Raw genomic sequence first — 18,602 nt, 5'->3', positions numbered from 1 at the left:
ATATTTTCACATCCATGGAGGTAGAAGAAAACCTATCTGATGTGGGTCAGTGGTTTAAAGGTTGTGTTGTTCTCCCCAAAAAGGGAATTGACAAGATCTAAAGCAATGCTCACGTTGAACGTACTTTGATACCATTAAAAACTCTCCAGTACATACTCAAGGCCAGAAAAATTCCAGGGACTTTACAAAAAAATCGAAAATCCTGCCAAAGCTTTAGCTACTATTACTGTCAGCTGTCGGTTTCTCGCAGATGTCCATTTGCAAGCACTTCATTACCACATTGCAAATGTGAAATGTATTACCACCGTGGCGTATGAGCAGATGAAAGTGAAATTCGAGTAAACTCCCAAAAATCAAATTGGCAAAAAGTCGTTCATCCCAACAAAAATCTCGTGCGAACTACGGCTTTATTACGACTTAAGCTGTGCGCAAAAGGAATGGCATAGTCAAAGAATACAGGGCTGAAAAAGATTACAGAACTGCGTCGAAGAAAATACTGCGGGTATAAATGCAATCCCGTTCTGCCCGACCTGACCTCTCAGGAAACCGAGGTGCGCACGGCTAGGGGCGGAGGAGGACGCTGGGCGTGGAAAGGCGGGGCTCATTGAGAGGGCGGCCACGAAGAAAGCTTACTAAGTTTTTGACGGACGTAAGGTGAACATGTTAAAAAGTATAACGACCCGTTCAACCAACACCGTGTAAAAAAGATTTGTGTGCCAAACCCTCCACCACAGACTGTACCTCCCGCTCTCTAGAAGTTCCGGGACCTCCACACCCACCCCAGCATCCTTTGCGCCGCGAGACAGCCCTAGAGCGCTTTGACCCCTACGGCCGCCGTCAGCTCTGAGTTACTATGGTAACTCAGCTGCCATCAGGATGTCGTTGCAAAAGGCCTCTTCGTCTCGGGTGTTCGTGGAACTGGTTCCCTGGGCTGACCGAGGCCAGGAGAACAATCTGGTCTCGGGCGGAGAAACGCTGCCGGGCCTGAGCCGTCCCCTCTCCTTAGCACAGGGCCAGACTTCGACCCGCGAGGTGCACGTAAGCGGCACCGCGGAGGTGTCTGTGGTCCCCGACCGAGCGCAGGTAGTGGTGCTAGTGAGCAGCACCAAGGAGACGGCGGCCGAGGCCAAGAAAAGCGTTTGCCGCCGCTTGGACTACATCACACAGAGCCTCCAGCAGCAGGGTCTGCAGGTGAGAGCTCTGCGCGAGAGGTGCCTGGAGCCGGATGGCAAAAGATGAGCTGGGGGTGGGGGGCGGGCCGGGATTCCCGCCCAGGGCTTCTGGAGCAGGTGTGGAGGGTGTGGGGCACCCGAGACACTTTTGTCTCAACGGTAATACATGGTACAAAGACCCGGCAGAATGAATTCTTGGCCCATCCTTCTAGATGAAAATAATTATTGGCCACAGTGACATGTAAAATAAGATAATAGAAATTGAGTAGGGTTTTATATGGCAGTATTTACTATAACATTTTTGCTTTTAGCCTTGAAATAGTTACTGTTAAACTTGAAACCTTAATAGGGGTGTCCAGTCTGCAGCCCGAAGGCCGCATGGCAGTCAGGATGGCTGTGAATGCAGTGCAACACAAAATTGTAAATTTACTTAAAACACTATGATATTTTTTTATCACGTGTCTCAATGTATTTAATGTGTGGCCCAAGAGAACTCTTCCTCTTCCAGTGTGACCCAGAGACGCCAAAAGGTTGGACACGCTGCTAGATGTAAATACATTAATCTCTTTTTGTTGCGATGCTGCTACACGGTAGAGCTGTAGCTTCTCACCAGCTGGCAGATGAGAAGCAAGGCCTCCCAGCCACGTAAAGCTTCCCATTGGAATGGTTTTTCAGAAATTTTTGCAAACAGTGATGGGGGAGGGGAGAAATTAAGGACTTAACATTTTTCTCCAAATTTTTTAGTTTAAGTTTAGTAAAATTAAAGCCATTATATTGTGGATGCCACATATATTAAATGCCTTTAATTACCAAATATGTCCATGAAACAAATCAGTATATAAATCTAACTTTAAGCCTACTTCTAAGAAAAGAACAAACAAAATGAAACAGCCTTAATTCATCCATACAATAGGCCTATTAGGCAGACTTTAATATCCTCATTTTCCAGATTTAAAGAGATTAAGTAATAAGTAATGCTCTGAACTTTAAATATAGGTTGCTTCTAACTATGCCAGGCTCCAGATAATTAGAATGAAAGAAAATCAGAAACCATAGAATGGGCGGACTATCTCAGTTCTTTTCATTTTACAGAATAGGATTCTAAAGGCCAAAGTTGTGATTTATTCAGGGTAACACTGAGTTTATAAAAGTTCTTCCAGTTTATTGTTAGAAATGGCACACCCCCGAAAATCAAGTCTTTAAGGAGAAAATATATTTGTGCTGCATTTACAAACAGAATTATTTAAAAATCATTTGAAAAAGATGTCTCTAAATGATTTGACAGTTTAGAAGAACTCATGCTAATTAAAATAATAGGAATAAAGTGAGTTTAATATGTAGAAAAATACTTCCTCAGAAAAACTGCTTCCAGTGCTGCTGTCCTATTTCAATATTACTAATTCTTTTGATACTTACATGAAATGTATACTACTCTCACATGACTGTTACTTCTCATATGTGAAACTCAATAAACTACTATGTCCAGGTGACAGTTAAGATTACGTTAAGATTTAGTGTTCAAGGCAAGACATACAAAGGTCAGTAATCTCTCAGTACCCCTGCTAATGGAGGAAGGCATGATATAATTTGTTCAATAGGTAATGCAAAAATAATTTATATTACTTTGCATGATGAATTATAATAGGTCTTCACAAAGTCTTATATTCTTTTTTTTTTTAAGATTCATTCATTTCTAGAGAGAGGGGAAGGGAGGAAGAGAATCATCTTTCTGTTGCTTCTTGCATATCCCCAACGGGGACCTGGCTCACAACCTGGGCATGTGCCCTGACTGGGAATCTAACCAGCTACCTTTGGTTTGCAGGCTGGCACTCAATCCACTGAGCCACACCAGCCAAGGCTCTTTATTTGCTTTAAACTTTGGAACCTTAGGTTTATAAACATCACTACCCTGTTTGAAAAGCTTCAGTTATTACAAACTCCTTTGCTTTATAGATGGACCTAACACTTCACATTTCCTGTGATCTCTCTCACCTGGTTGACTGGCTGACTCCCATTCTTTTTTCTCTAAGAACTAGCCCAAGTTCACCACCTTGGCATTCCTTTCCTGTGTAACACTTGCTACGTAGTTATACATGGCCTTGTCATGCCACACTCCATTCCCCACTTGTAATAAAATTTATTCTGTATTCTATTTATTCCTTTACTTGTCACTCCCCCCATTCTAAAACTTCTCTATAGAAGACACTATTTTGTCTCGTTTGCTTTTGCATTCATAGGTTTTGCTTCATATATATTACAGTGTATTCTTAGAAAATACCATAGTTTCTGAATTAATAAAAAAGCAAGCACTAAATAAACAATTGATTCATCTATATTACAGATTATATATAGATTTATGATCACATGTAGTGTCAATGAAAAGTCATAACATTCATTTTTTAGTGTTTATAGCAAAATGTTTTCAAGTTCTAAGCAGTATTTACTGATTCAATCATCAAGCATTTATCAGGCATTCCCTATCACTGTTTACTTTTAAATAGCATTTAGTGTAATATGGAATTATTTTATTTTATGGTTTGTATGTTCCTGTGATAGGCTGTAAGTTCTAATGTTTTCCCACTCATAACTGTATGTTTTTGGATAAACATGTAAATGAGTAGAAATTTTGTATTGCGCTGAAGGAGCCCCATGATAGGAATATAGTCATCTATAGTAGGTTGTTGTGATGAGACTATGTATGATACCATATAGTACAGTTAAAAAAAAGGAAGTAATGTTCCTTTTACTTAGGAATTCCAGAAAGATTTCACAATGGAAGTGATTCGTGTCAAATCTTAAACAGTGGCTGAAGGGAAAGCTTTCCAATTTCACACTAGAGTGCAGCAAGTGTATGTGTTCAGAGCTCTAGACCCTGTTCCCTATGGCTGGGACACAGGAGGACTTAGAGAAAATGGAGGGGACTCTAGATAAGACTGAAGAAGAAAGCCGAACACAGAACACGAAGGAAGGCCTTGTGTTCAATACTGCAGAGTTGGGATATAATTAATAATAAAAGCTTCTTGCTATTGCTAGACCTTTTACAAATGTTATCTCATGTGATACTCCCACCATATGAGACTGGTAGTTCAGTTGCTGTGTTTTATAGATGAGAACACTTAGGACCACAGTGATTAAGGTCACACAGCGAGAAAGTGCTAGAGTTTAGACTCCTGTCAAGAACTTTGACCACAAAGCCCATGCTCCTAACCACTAGAATATATTGCTGCTTTAATGTCTTGGCAGTGGATGGGTGAGGGCAGGGATGTAGCAGATGCTATTGATAGTTCACACTTGTATCCCTTACTACTTTACTTTTTTGTGCATGCAGGTCCAACTTCCATCTGCCAAAACTTTTGAATTTTTTGCCAGCTTTTCCAGGCTGCAGGAATCTGCTGTGCTTACAAGAGGGGCCACCCAGTAGTGCCAGAGAATTAACAATCTCTTTTCCAGTTCCAGGTGCTTTCAAGTAATAGCTAAGGAGAGTGATAAAAGGAGACCACAGATTTCTCACCCCTTGGGCAGGATAACCCTGAGACATGTGTTCTACCTGTGTCCCCAGAGTTTATCTGCATAAATAAGTTCCTGTTGCCCACAGTGATAACCATTTGACAATATACCCTTGAATGGCTTTCTTTCATTCTCTGTTTCATTTCTCACTCCCCTATGATATTCTTGAGATTATCTTAAAAAATCACTCTTTGTACTCAAATTCTTGTCTCAAGAATCTGTTTCTGGCTACACGTAAATTAAAACAGGGAGTTAGTAGAAACAGATTGAAAATATCATGAGTTAACTTTAGTTTCTCATTACTAAAAATGGTGACAGGATGAATATTCTTGTTGCTATGTAGTTATACATGTTCTTTGGACATTAATTACTGGCTTATGCAAACTTTTAAGACCTACAAAAAAAATTACACTTTAGGAAGATAAGCTTACATCTTCACTAGATAAATATCTTTGGCATCATATTTCTTAACTTTGTAAATCCAGTAGTCAAAGGAATGTTACTTTTCTTTCTTGTTTTATTGTTTTTTAACATTTGATGTTAAACTTTTTTCATGTAAATTGCTAGTTCATAATATTTCCCCATTCTTCTATTGTCTTTATTAATTGATGAGAACTTTAAAAATTAAGAGTGTCAATAACTGTGTCTCTCATATATTACAAAATTTTTCCCAATATCATATTTGCCATATAACTTTGTTTAGAGTATGGAACATTCAAAATGTTAAAGACTTATTTAGTCAAACTTATTCATCATTTCCATGTTTTCTGCATTAAATATAATGCTTATTGGGTCCTTCTCAAGCCTAAAGCTATATAACCATTAACTAATATTTCCCGGAATCTTTAGGGACCCCTTATAGTACATCATATATTTCCTGTGTTTGGAGTTTATTATGCTATAAGGAAAAAGGGTTTGTTTTCTCCTAAGTGGGAGAAATCATTTACTGATTTCTTGCTATACTGAAATCATTTATTGAAGTCTATGTTTCCCTTACTGTGTGTGCAAAAAGCTAACTCAAACTGCCTTTAAAAATAAAAATTATTGCTTTACATAATCTTATATATAAGTTATAATTTGGGCTTCAGGTATACAATGGTCAAGATTCTATTTTGACACATTTCTCTTGGCTGGTTACCTGCAACTTTCTGCATAATACGCCTTATATATTACTATACCATAAAGAGAAAGACAGTAATTTTTGTTTCCAGCAACCAACTAAAAATAATTTCTATAGTTCCCTCTTTTTAAAAAATTATTTTATTGTTGTTCAAGTACAGTTGTCTGCATTTACTCCCCACCACTCCCCCCCACCTCAGCCATCCCCAGGGAGGGGATGGTGGGGATGCATATAGTTCACTCTTAATGGACAACCTAAACTTACCTTTGTAGATAGAGAAATGCCATATACTAATTAGTTTAGATTTGAACTTCTACCCAATTTTTAACCTAATCTTTTGGCAAGGTAGATGTGATAATCCTGAATGCTTTAGACCTAGATGGCTTACCTTGAAGCACATAGTAGCTGTTCAGAGAGAGTAGGGGTAGCAAAATGTGTGATGTTAGGATTACATATTTCTTGTTACGCTTATTGTTTTGATATGTTACTGATATATTTGCAATCTGCAGACATTATTGGATCAGTTTCAGAATAGTACTACTTATTTTGCTTCTTATGTTCCTGTGTTAGTACCACATTGTTAAATTATTACATCTTTGTAAAATATGTATAGGGCAAGTTCTTCCCTCATTACTCCTATACTGAAAAGGTTTCCTGTCTGCAAGGGACATGTTAACTGACACCATGGGAGTATAGTCAGAAAATTTAGACACTGAGAAATTCTACAGTCCAAATAAAATTTCTGTTCATATTTTGCATTGTTTATCTATTAATTTTAGGAGAACTGCTGATTTTATAGTATTGGATCCCAGTCCATTTATTCAAAAAAATTTTCTCTAAAGTTGTATAATTTTATGTTTACATTTTTTAAGTTTATTCCTGCAATAACACTTTTTAAGATTATTGAGAATGTTGCTTTCCTTCTGTCTCTGTGGAGTTAGTTTTTCTTAAATTGACCATTTTGCCTTTTAAAACCCTGCCCTGGGTAGATATAAAATAGCTTCCCAGTAGCCTAATTGGGAAAACTAAATGGAGTAGACTGGTATATTTAAATATTTTTTAGTTTGTACTCAGTATGGCAGATTTCCATACCTTGGACTAGATCATTCTTTGTCATAAGGGGCTGTTTTGTGCATTGTAGAATATTTAGTTACATTCCTGGCCCCTACCCATAAAGTGACCATTCTGTCAATATACCCAGGACTGTCCCAGTTTTACAACTGAAATTCTCACTCTTCAGGAACCTCCTCAGTTTCTGGTAGACAGAAACATTTGTTGACCCTGTCAACTTACTACATCACAGTAATCTACTCCCCCTTGTGATGATCAACTATGTCTCCAGACATGAGCAAATATCTTGGGGAAGAACAAAATAGCCCTCTCTGATCGAGAACCACTGCCCTATAGAGAAACAGGCAAAAAATCTCATACTTTATGTGGGAGCTCACCAGGTAAACACTGCCACAGATATAGCTATATAGTGAAACAAATTTAGGTATATTTAGCATCATGCAGCAAAGAAGAATGCATCACAGAGGATCTTAGGAGTGTTTCAGAAAGGGGAGTAGAGTGGGACCTATTACAGATTTGGACTTGTACTGAATGATTCTAAGGATCAGCAAAGTAGGGGCAATTTGGCAAGTGACTATTCATTTTTTTCATAGGAAACCCAGAAGATTAAAATCAGGTTAGATTAGGTTAGAGTTGCTTTCTATAAAGGAATGCAATCAAGCAGGGATAGAATGTTAATCATTTTTGTGGTTGCAGTTAATTTCTGTTAGAAACTTTGCTTGGGTTTTGTCTGTCCCCTGTTGGAAATATTTACATTCTACTTAGAATTTCTCAGTCTGTGATTTTTATTTCTCCATTCCCTATAATATTATTTGGAATCATAAATTTATCAAATATATGACTACATTCATAAGGAAGGTAACTGTCTTCCTATATATGTAGTTCTAATTGTAGACACCCCCTTTAAGAATCACTGGAGTAAACCAAATAAAAACTCTTTAAGATTTTTTTTTCAGAAAGGAAAACACTAGGGTATAAAAGCAATTCAATAGAGAAAGGAATCTTTTCAGCAAAGGGTGCTATAACAATTGAATGTCCATGTGCAAAAGCAAACTTTGACACACACCTCACACCTTTTACAAAAATATGTTCAAAATGGATCATAGACCTAAGTGTAAAACATAAAGGAGAAAATCTATGTATCATTGGTTTGAAGATGAGTTTTTTAGATATATTACCAAAAGCACAATTCATGAAAAACACATACAAAAAGATAAATTGGGTTGTATCTAAATTAAAAACTTTTGCTTTGCAAAAAACATTAAGAAAATGAAAAAATAATCCAGTTGCCAAAACTTGGTAGCAACCAAGATATCTTTCAGATAGTGAATAGGTTAGTGAACTGCTCTACCTCCGGACAATGGAATGTTTATTCAGCACTAAAAGGAAATGAGCTATCAAGCTATGAAAAGACATGGAGGAAACTTGAATAGATATTATTGAAAAAAGAGGTCAGTCTGAAAAAGCTGTATAGTGTATTGTTTCAACTATATGACATTATGGAAAAAGCAAACTATGGAAACAGTAAAAAGATCAGTAGTTGTCAGGGATTGGGGGAGAGGGAAGGATGAACAGGTGGAGCAGAGAGGATTTTCAGGGTAGTGAAGTACTGTGATACATGTCATGCATTTGTTCAAACCCATAGAATACACAGCACCAAGAGTAAACCCTAATATAAACTATGGGCTTCGGGTGATCATGGTGTGTCAGTGTAGGTTCCTCACTGGTAACCAGTGCCACTCTGGTGGAGAATGTTGGTAATGGTGGAGACTGTGCATTTGTGGTGATAGGGGATAAATGGAAAATATCTGTACTCTCCATTTAGTCTTTCTGTGAACCTAAAACCACTCAGAAACAAAGAATAAAGTCTTAAATTACATTCCACAACCTGTAGAAAATATTGGTAAATCACATATCCAATAAAGGACTGTATCAAGAATATACAAAGAACTCAATTCCACAGTAAGTAAACAAGCAGCTTAATTTAAAAGCACAAATTATCTGAACAGACACTTCACCGAAGAATTTAGACAGATGGCATATAAACACATGAAAAGAGACTCAACATTATTTGTCATTAGGGAAATAAAAATTAAAACTACCACATACCACTTTGCAGCTATTAGTATGGCTAAAATCCAGTATCACTGATTATAGTAAATGCTGGCAAAGATGTAGAGCAACAGAAATTTTCATCAGTGCGAGTAAGGTTACAAAATGGTAAAGCTACTTTGGAAGACACTGTTTCTTATAAAGTGTACAAATGCTTATAATGGCTTTATTTATAAATCACTAGAACTGGAAGCCACCAGGATGTCTTTGACAGTGGAATACTGTTTGGATAAACAGTATTCAGCAATAAAAAGGTACAAGCTATTGATTCACAAAACAACATGGATGAATCATAGATGTGTACTATAAAAAGGTTTATATTTTATGATGCACTCATGCAACATTCTGGAAAAGGAAAAGCATAGGGGCAGAAAACAAATTGGTAGTTGACAGGGGTTGTTGCACAGGAAATTGGCTGACTTAAAGAGGATGCACAGAGGAACTTTTCAGGTGAAAGAATCATTCTGTGTGGTACTGGTGTGGTGGATACTAACTGTGCATATGTCAAAACCCATAGATCTGTAAATCACAAAGAGTGAACATTACTGGGTATAAATTGAAGAAAAAGGCATCAAAATAAGGATCAATTCTAAGACAGAATCCAGATTAGGACAAATGAACCTAATTCTATAACAAATAAATGACATAACATGGGGGAGAAGGGTGAAAGGAGTATCCTAAGTAATTTTGGAAAAAAATTTTGACTGGAAACTAAGGATAAAGATGAAAGATACATAAACACTACACTAATTGGTAGATTTGTTTTCCAACCAGATACTGGTTAAGAATTCTGAGACTATTTTATATAGATATATATCTGGAAAGACTTCAACCATTAATAATATAACAATAATGGTTTGCACAACATCAGTGTAACCTGGCAGCCAGGGAGAGTGGACTAGAATGCCTGCATGTGAACAAAAACAACTTCTCTGTACTAGTCAGTGGGGGGCAGTAGGAGCTGTTGAGTGAGCATGTATACTATGTGCCCATCACATTCAAATTGACTGAGCAAGTAGAGCAACAAATCTGCATCATTTTTGTGTTAAGCTTGAACATTCCTGCTTGGAAACTATTCAGATAATTCAGGAAGACCATAGCTACCTGCAGCCGGTGATTGGCAGCTTCATCACAGCAGCACTGCCACTCAAGCAGCACCTCTCATGTAGAGTTTTTTTGGCAAAACATCAAATCACCTAAGTGGCTTGGCTCCCATACAGCCCAGATTAGGTGCCTTGTGACTTCTGGCTTTGCCCCAAACTAAAATCACCTTTGAAAGAGAAGAGATTTCAGACCATTGATGAGATTCAGGAAAATATAACAGGGCAGCTGATAGCAATTGGAAGAACTGTGTGAGGTCCCAAGGTGACTACTTTGGAGGGGACTGAGGTGTCATTGTCCTATGTACACTGTTTCTTGTATTTTCTTCAATAAATGTCTCTGTTTCTCATAGTACATGGCTGGATACTTTCTGGAAGTTACAGATAAGAAATGATGGTTAGAATGAACTCTCGTTGAGTTAGAGTTGGAAACTCATGTTTAGCTTAGTATATATATGGATGGATAGAAAACAAACAATTGTAGATACAGGAGTATACATGAATTTATACACAAACTCTTTACTGAGAGGGCCTACACGGAATAACACTCCAGTAGCAATGAGCATTCCCAGCACCCAGAACTTAGTTTTAAATACCAAACTCAAAGATGATACTAAGCTTCTTGGAGAAGGGGCTGTGCAGGGAAGCTGCAACATGAGCTTGTAGCATCTTGCACCAGAAAGTAAGGAAATACTCAAAAAATAAAAGGATGGGGCCTGGCTGGTGTGGCTCAGTAGATTGAATGCTGACCTGTGAACCAAAGGGTCACTGGTTCAATTCCCAGTCAGGGTACATGCCTAGGTTGTGGGCCAGGTCCCCAGTAGGGGGTGTGTGAGATCCAACCACACATTGATGTTTCTCTCCCTCCCTTTCTCTAAAAATAAATAAAAAAATTTTTAAAAGGATGTGAATATGTTAGAGGGATATAGGAAACAGCCTGAAACAATTCCCCAGAGTCATAGCTAGGACAATTTGAGCAACAAATGCAGCATTTGTTGAACAGTGCATCATTTACTGGGCAAATGTGGACTGGACTTAGTGACTTGCCTTCAACAAATAAAGCATGGAAAGAGAAAAATAGTAACTTAGCACTGGAGGAACCATGCAGACACTACCTTAAATAAGTGATCAAGGTTAATGTCATGTGGATATTATTTACCCTAGGACATGTCATGATGAAAAGGGAACTTCACTTCTGTGGTATTCTTTCCTATTAATTCTGATTTGATCATGAGAAAACACCATCATACAAACCCAAATTGAGGGACATCCTACAAAATAACTGACCAGAACTTTCAAGGTCATAAAAAAAAGAGAAGACTGAGAAACTCATAGACCAGAGGAGACAAAGGAGACAAAGGAGACATGATGAATTAATGCAATGGGGTGTTGTATTTGGATCCTTAATAAAAGAACATTGTAGAAACAGGTGAAATCCAGATAAAGTTCGGAGTTTAGTTAGTTAATGTACCAGTGTTTGTTTTTTAGTTCTGACAGATGTGTCATGGTAATATAAGATAGTAACATCAGAGAAATCTAAAATTGAGGTATACAGGAACTTTCTGTACTGTGGGAAACCATTCTGCATGGCATGGGCCCAGCCCCCAGTGCCAAACATTTACTGCCAAGTAATTTCCTAAAATCCATGCTAAACCTACCAAGGAGTAGCGTAACCTGTTCAACCACTTTTGCCTTTTCATTGGCAAATACCCCTTTTCTGTGATGTGATTAGCGGCATTGGCTCCTTTGTTTTCTGTAAAAGACAACCACCTTAAGCAACCTGTGCATAGAAAATAAGAACCATTATGTAATGTGCTGAGAAACCCAATAAAGGCTGGTCATGGCAAGGGCCATGGCTTTTGCTCCCCTTGAGAGAAAAGCCATGCTTGTCCCTTTTCCTCCACTGCACTTGGTAGTCTGTGTGAATGTCTCATTTCATCCATTATGATGTGGACACTGCAGGCTGGTGTCTGCATCACTGTACTACCTTGGCAACCTTTCTGTAAGTTTTAAATTATTCTAAAATTAAAAATTATTAAAGTAGGTTCCAAAACAGCATGTAGAATATAATTTCATTTATGAAAAAGCTCATACATAGATGTAGATATATTTATATGCATGGATAGGTGGGTCAGTAAAATGTTTATTTAAATACTAACAATAATAGGGTTTGGAGACATTATTATTTCTTCTTTACCTTTTTTTTCTCTATTTATTAAATTTTCTTTAATTGGCAACAATAACAATTAAATGCAACAATAAAAGATACTTTCTTCCCAGCTACTTTTCCTAAAATTATTTCTCTGATAATTTTTTCAGTCAGAAGTTTTATATGTATTTATCAAATGAAGTGGGGGAAAGATTTTTTTTTAAAGGAGACATCCGAAAAAAATAGAAGATATGTTTATGTGTCATAAAGGATTATTAAGTGATAGCAAAGTTCCAGGTCAACCAAATGAATAAAGCTGATTACAAGAAATATATACCATAATGTTTCATATTTATTGGTATTTGAAATTATCTACAGTGAGTAGTTACTGTGTCTGTCTATGCATACATATTTTCATAATAGTGATGGATATCACAGCTATAATTGGTACCTCAGTTCATATTTTTCAGTTAAAGTTCTTCCACATTTTCTGGATAATATAAATTGCTTGAACTTTATATTTTAAAATTTAGATGCAGCTAAGTCCTCTAGAAAAGAACTTATAATTAAATCATTATTGGGCATAATAACCTTTACATTTATTTAGTATATATTTTGAAGGACAGAAAATTTTTGTAGAACATAGGTTCTATCAGTCCCACAAAATAAGAGTAGGTAAAGAGTTCATGTCTCTAAATTTTAAAACCCTTCAGAAAAGTACATATGAAATTTGACATTTTTGTCTGAATTGTGTACCTGTATTTACCCAGAGGTTCAGAAAACATTAATATTTTCTAAAAAACAAACTGGCCTGAGTTCAGTGTTTTAGGAAATTTTTATATGATAATAGGATAGCATCTATATTTGCTTAGTACCTTCTCTGTGCCCAGCACTTACATACAGCTTGTCATTAAATCCTCAAAACAATTCTGTGTGGTATACATGATGTCAACCTAGTTTTATAAATGCAGAAACTAAGGCTCAAAAACAAAAATTGAGTAACTTGCCTAAAGTTGCATACCATTGGTATTAAATTTGCATTAAATTATTTGTAAATTAAACATTTAAAAAATTCTAACACTCCTATAACATTTAGAATGTTTTATGTACAAATTATTCTTCATATGTATAATACTCTTAAGTTCATAACTTTTGTATACGCTAATGTAAAAATTACTACAAATGGAATTATAATGAAATTTTTAGCAATAATTTGTAAGCTGCTGAATTTATTTTGTTATATTTAGGGAAGTTTTAAAACATCAGTCAAACCAGTTCTTTCTGCATACTTTGTCATTTTGATGTTAAGAGGTTCAGGTTGCTGCTTTATGCTTCAGAACAGTGATTTTCAACCTTTTTCATCTCCTGACAAACAATTTCCTAAAATTCTGTGGCACACCAAACAACATATTTTTTTACTGATCTGACAAATAAAATAGGTGTAATTTGATTTATTTACACCACATGACTATTGGTGTGCTGGCTGTTATTTTTTTATTTGACAGTCTAAGGAAAGAGTTCATGCCACTAACTAAATAGGCATTGTACATTTTAAAAATTCTTTGGCATACCCAGTATGCCACAGCACACAGGTTGAAAATCACTGTTTTAGAGTAATTCCATTTAATAGCCACTTAGTAATTATACCCTTGTACTTTCTATTTCAGTCAGAAAATGTAACTGTAACAAAGGATATTAGAAGAGTAGAAAATGCTTATCACATGGAAGCAGAGGTATGTACTTACCTTAACAATTGAAAACAGCATGACTTTGTGGGGACAATTTACATTTATTTTTATTCTTGAACTGAAATGGACAGAAGAAATGCTTCTCATGGTATTGATAAAAGGTTATTTTTCTCACAATCATTTTTGATGTTACATACCTCTTTTCAAATTTAATGAGATGTACTTAAGAGAAATTTTTGAAATGAAATAAAAATAACAAGGGGGAAGTAGCAGTTACTTGCCACCTGAATAAAATTTTAGTAATGTTATTACATACTAAGCAAGGAGCACTACAGAAGGCACATTTCTTCTTAGATAAAAAGCAAATTAATATAACAAGGGATCAAAACACTCTAACATTCTTTTGTTTCACAATGCAATTTCACTGTGTTGTGGTAAGTTAAGAAGAACAAAATATTTTAGTATGCTCAATTAATGATAACATTTAGCTCCTACAACTGCCTATACTTTTTACTTATCTTTAAAGATTTTATGATCAGGATTTTATGAAATCAATGTATGTTAAAACAGACTGCTATCTGTTTCTGATTTGGAATATCTTGGGGTATGTGCTTGGTCCATGCTGCTGCCTTGCCACAGGAAACAAGAATGGAGTAAGACCACCCCACAAAGACAAAAATCCAATTAAAAATGGGCAAAAGACTTGAACAGACACTTCCTTCTCCAAGGAGGACATACAGAGGGCCTAGAGACATATGAGAAGATGCTTATCATCGCGAGCCATCAGAGAGATACAAGATACAAATTAAAACCACAGTGAGATACCACTTCATGCCGGTTAGAATGGCCATCATAAACAAGTGTTGGAGAGGATCAATAAATATCCAAGATAATTTACAATAACCAAGTGCTGGAAGCAACCTAAGTGCCCATCAGCAAATGAGTGGATCAAAAAACTATGGTACATTTACACAATGGAATTCTACAAAGCAGAGAGAAACAATGAGCTTACACCCTTTGTGACAGCATGGATGGAACTGGAGAGCATTATGCTATGTGAAATAAGCCAGGTAGTGAGGGACAAATACCATACGATCTCACCTTTAACTGGAACCTAATCAACAGAAGAAAAAATCAAACAAAACATAATCAGAGTCATTGAAATTAAGAACAATCTAACAATAGCAAGAGGAGAGGGGGTAAGGGGGGAGAGGGGAGAAGGGTTTTCAGGAACTACTATAAAGGACACATGACAAAACCCAGGGGAAGAGTGGAAGCAAGGGAGGGAGGTGGGTTTGGCGGGTGTAGGGGTGGCAGTGGTGGGGGAGGAGAAAAAGCAGACAACTGTAATTGAACAACAATAAAGTAATTATTTAAAAAAAAGAATGGAGTTAGAATGGAATCTTGTATATCTAGTCAAGAATCTTTGCCTTTAGAGGTGGGAATTATCTCAGAAATCACCTAGTCATACCTTCAGCAGATAATACATTATTTTTCTGATTTTAAAAGATGTGACCTTAGGCTCAGATCACTTAGTCTCAGACTTCTCAAGTGTCATGCTACAATAATTAGAATGAAATGGATATTAGAATCCTGGCTCCTTACCTCTGAGATAGTCATTTCCACAATACATTGTTGCCCCAATAATTAACCTAGCAGTTTTGTGATTTCTTTACTTAAAATTTAAGTCTCTCAAGAAATTTAAAAATTTCTCATGATGAGTTTAGGGATTCAATTATTTTGTACTAGTAGGGACTTAAAAATACCTTTTAAAAAGGATGAAGAGAGCAGTCTGGTAAGATCTGTATTACAGAGGTCAACAGCTGCTATTTGTTCTAGCACTCCTCTGGTAGTTATTACCGCTTAGTTGTAGTGAACATAGATAGGCTCATGATATCTTAGTTAATGGGATTTATTGTGAGGGTACACCAAGAACTAAGGGTAAGTGGGGGGGCAGGAACAGCCCCAGCAATCACACAGCCAGGCTTCATGGAACACTGGAATGTGTTTTTCAGATTAAGTAGTAGGGACTGGCCCTCCAGGAACAGAAGTACATTAGAGCTATGTGTTTTATGTAAGACATGACTAAACAAGGACTTGGCTAAATTCTACTTATCTTCTTTCTGCTGTATTACATTTTTTAATGTCTTATATGCAAATTTCTTGAGAGAATCTGATTATATTTTATATAGGGCTCCTGGTAGACAGAACTCATATCACACATGATTCTGCTGAAGTAACATCAGCAGTCCACAGAGACCAAGGTGGTGGGCTCACGAGGTAAAGAACAATGTATGGATTTATGGCTATGGACATAGTGAATACTAAAACCTAATGTCTTACATATACCAGTATTCTCATGGGCAGTTTAATATATAGATTAAGATTCAATAGTAGAATATTATTTTCATGTAATTTCTGAAATATTTATCCTGAAAGGCACTTTAAAGACTGCTTATCTGAGACTTCCGCCAAGATGGAGGTGTAGGTGGGAACACTGTGCCTTCTCGCACAACCAAGTTTAAAAACAACAAAGTTTTAGCAACAAAAACGCAGCCAAGCCACAGAAAATTAAACTATATGGAAGTCTGACAACAACGAACCCTTCAGCCAAACTGGTAAGAGGGGCAGAGCCAGCAGCAGAGCGGGGACGGGCAGGAAAGATCCACCAGATTGGCCTCGGGCACACCAGGCTCGCTGGCAGCCGTGGGCAGATCCCAGGTGTGGAGTAGCGGGCGGACCTACTGAGGGCAAAAGATGGCAGGCTGACCTCCGTCACACATTCACGCGCAGATAAACCAGGTGAAGAAGCAAGCAGTGAGATGGGCCACACAGGCCCCAGCGGCAGGAAGCGGCAGAGGGGACCGCCATTGTCCCTCTCTGACCTTGCCACCACATACAGCATCACAAACCAGCGACCTGGGTGGGCCCACCCTGGTGAAGACCTAAGGCTCCGCTCCCCATACGTAACAGGCGCAAACAGACCAAAAATGGCTCAAGAACAACTCAGAGCCCCAGAACCCATAATTCTAAGCAACCAAGAGATAGCCAAACTTTCAGATGCACAGTTCAAAACGCTGCTGATCAGGATGCTCACAGAACTGGTTCATTTTAGTCACAAATTAGAGGTACATAGGAAGGCTAAACTAATTGAAATGAAGGGAAATGCACAGGAAACCAATAGTGATGGAAAGGAAACTGGGACTTAAATCAAAGGAATGGACCAGAAGGAAGAAAAAATAACCAAACAAAAATATGAAGAAACAAGAATTCAAAAAAATGAGGAGAGGCTTAGGAACCTTCAGGACATCTTTAAACGTTCCAACATCCGAATCATATGGGTACCAGAAAGAGAAGAGAAAGAGCAACAAGTGAAAAAGTTATTTGAACAAATAATGAAGGAGAACTTCCCCAATCTGGCAAAGGAAGTAGACTTCCAGGAAATCCAGGAAGCTCAGAGAGTCCCAAAGAAGTTGGACCCAAGAAGGAACACTCCAAGGCACATCATAATTACATTAGCCAAGATTAAAATGAAGGAGAGAATTTTAGAAGCAGCAAGAGCTAAGGGGACAGTCACCTACAAAGGAGTTCCCAGCAGACTGTCAGCTGATTGCTCAAAAGAGACCTTACAGGCAAGAAGGGGCTGGAAAGAAGTGTTCCAAGTCATGAAATCCAAAGACCTACAACCAAGATTGCTCTATCCAGCAAAGCTTTCATTTAGAATGGAAGGACAGATAAAGTGCTTCTCAGATAAGATCAAATTCAGGAGCTCATCATCACCAAGCCCTTATTATATGAAATGTTAAAGGGACTCATCTAAGAAAAAGAAGATAAAAAAGATGAACGGTGAAAGGACAGCAAACTCAGTTATTAACAACCACACCTAAAACAAAAGCAAACTAAGAGGGAGCAGAACCATAGATATGAAGATCACATGGAGGGTTAGCAACAGGGGAGTGGAAGAAGGAGAAGGGGGGAAAGGGTACAGAAAATAAGTAGCATAGACGGTAGGTAGAAAATAGGGGGGAGGGCAAGAATAATATGGGAAATATAGAATCTAAAGAACTTGAGACATGTGGTCATAAACTAAAGGGGGGGAATGGTGGGGAAGGGGGTGTGCAGAGTGGAGAGGAATGAAGGGGGGAATAGGACAACTGTAATGGCATAATCAATAAAATATATTTTAGAAAAAGACTGCTTATCTAACCTTCTACTTACCATGCTATTTCTTCTTATTTTAAAGATAAGAATATTGAAAGTAATAATTCAAATGACTTCATTAAGGGTGGATGCGTGGTAGTTATGCGTGGGGAGGGAATTGGATTAAAACCTTCACTTTGCAATTTTTATATCTCTTTTTTGTTGTCATTGTTGCTTTCTTTTCACAATCTCAGTGTTAGGAGAAATATCCAAAAAATTCAAGAGTAGAAGACTCTTAAACTTGTTTTATGAAAGCAGCATTATCCTAATTCTAAAACCAGATAAAGACACTACAAAGAAAATAATAGGCCAAAATCCTTGATGAACGTAGATGCAAAAGTCCTCAAAAATATTAGCAAATTGGATCTAGCAACACATTAAAAACATTATACACCATAATCACATGTAATTTTTTCTAAGGATGCAAGGTTGGTATATTACCAAAAATCAATAAATGTGATACATCACATAAACAAAATGAAG

General features: G+C 37.2%; 1 protein-coding gene across 1 annotated transcript in view; it reads left to right on the top strand.

The window, feature by feature from the left end:
- Positions 1 to 786: 786 nt before the first annotated feature.
- The window catches only part of IRAK1BP1 (interleukin 1 receptor associated kinase 1 binding protein 1), a 31,030-nt gene continuing 13,214 nt past the window's right edge, over positions 787 to 18,602 (top strand). Inside the window, exons 1-2 of the mRNA XM_053664905.1 lie at positions 787 to 1,191; positions 13,899 to 13,964. Of these exons, the coding sequence (XP_053520880.1) occupies positions 877 to 1,191; positions 13,899 to 13,964 (381 nt within the window). The 5' untranslated portion in view covers positions 787 to 876. The remainder of the gene's footprint in view (positions 1,192 to 13,898; positions 13,965 to 18,602) is intronic.

This window comes from Artibeus jamaicensis, unplaced genomic scaffold (genome assembly GCF_021234435.1).
Source record: "Artibeus jamaicensis isolate MK-2021 breed Jamaican fruit bat unplaced genomic scaffold, CSHL_Jam_final contig_387, whole genome shotgun sequence".
Lineage (NCBI taxonomy): Eukaryota > Metazoa > Chordata > Mammalia > Chiroptera > Phyllostomidae > Artibeus > Artibeus jamaicensis.
The sequence above is the reverse complement of the archived record's forward strand: the minus strand, read 5'-3'. Positions and strand labels throughout refer to the sequence as shown.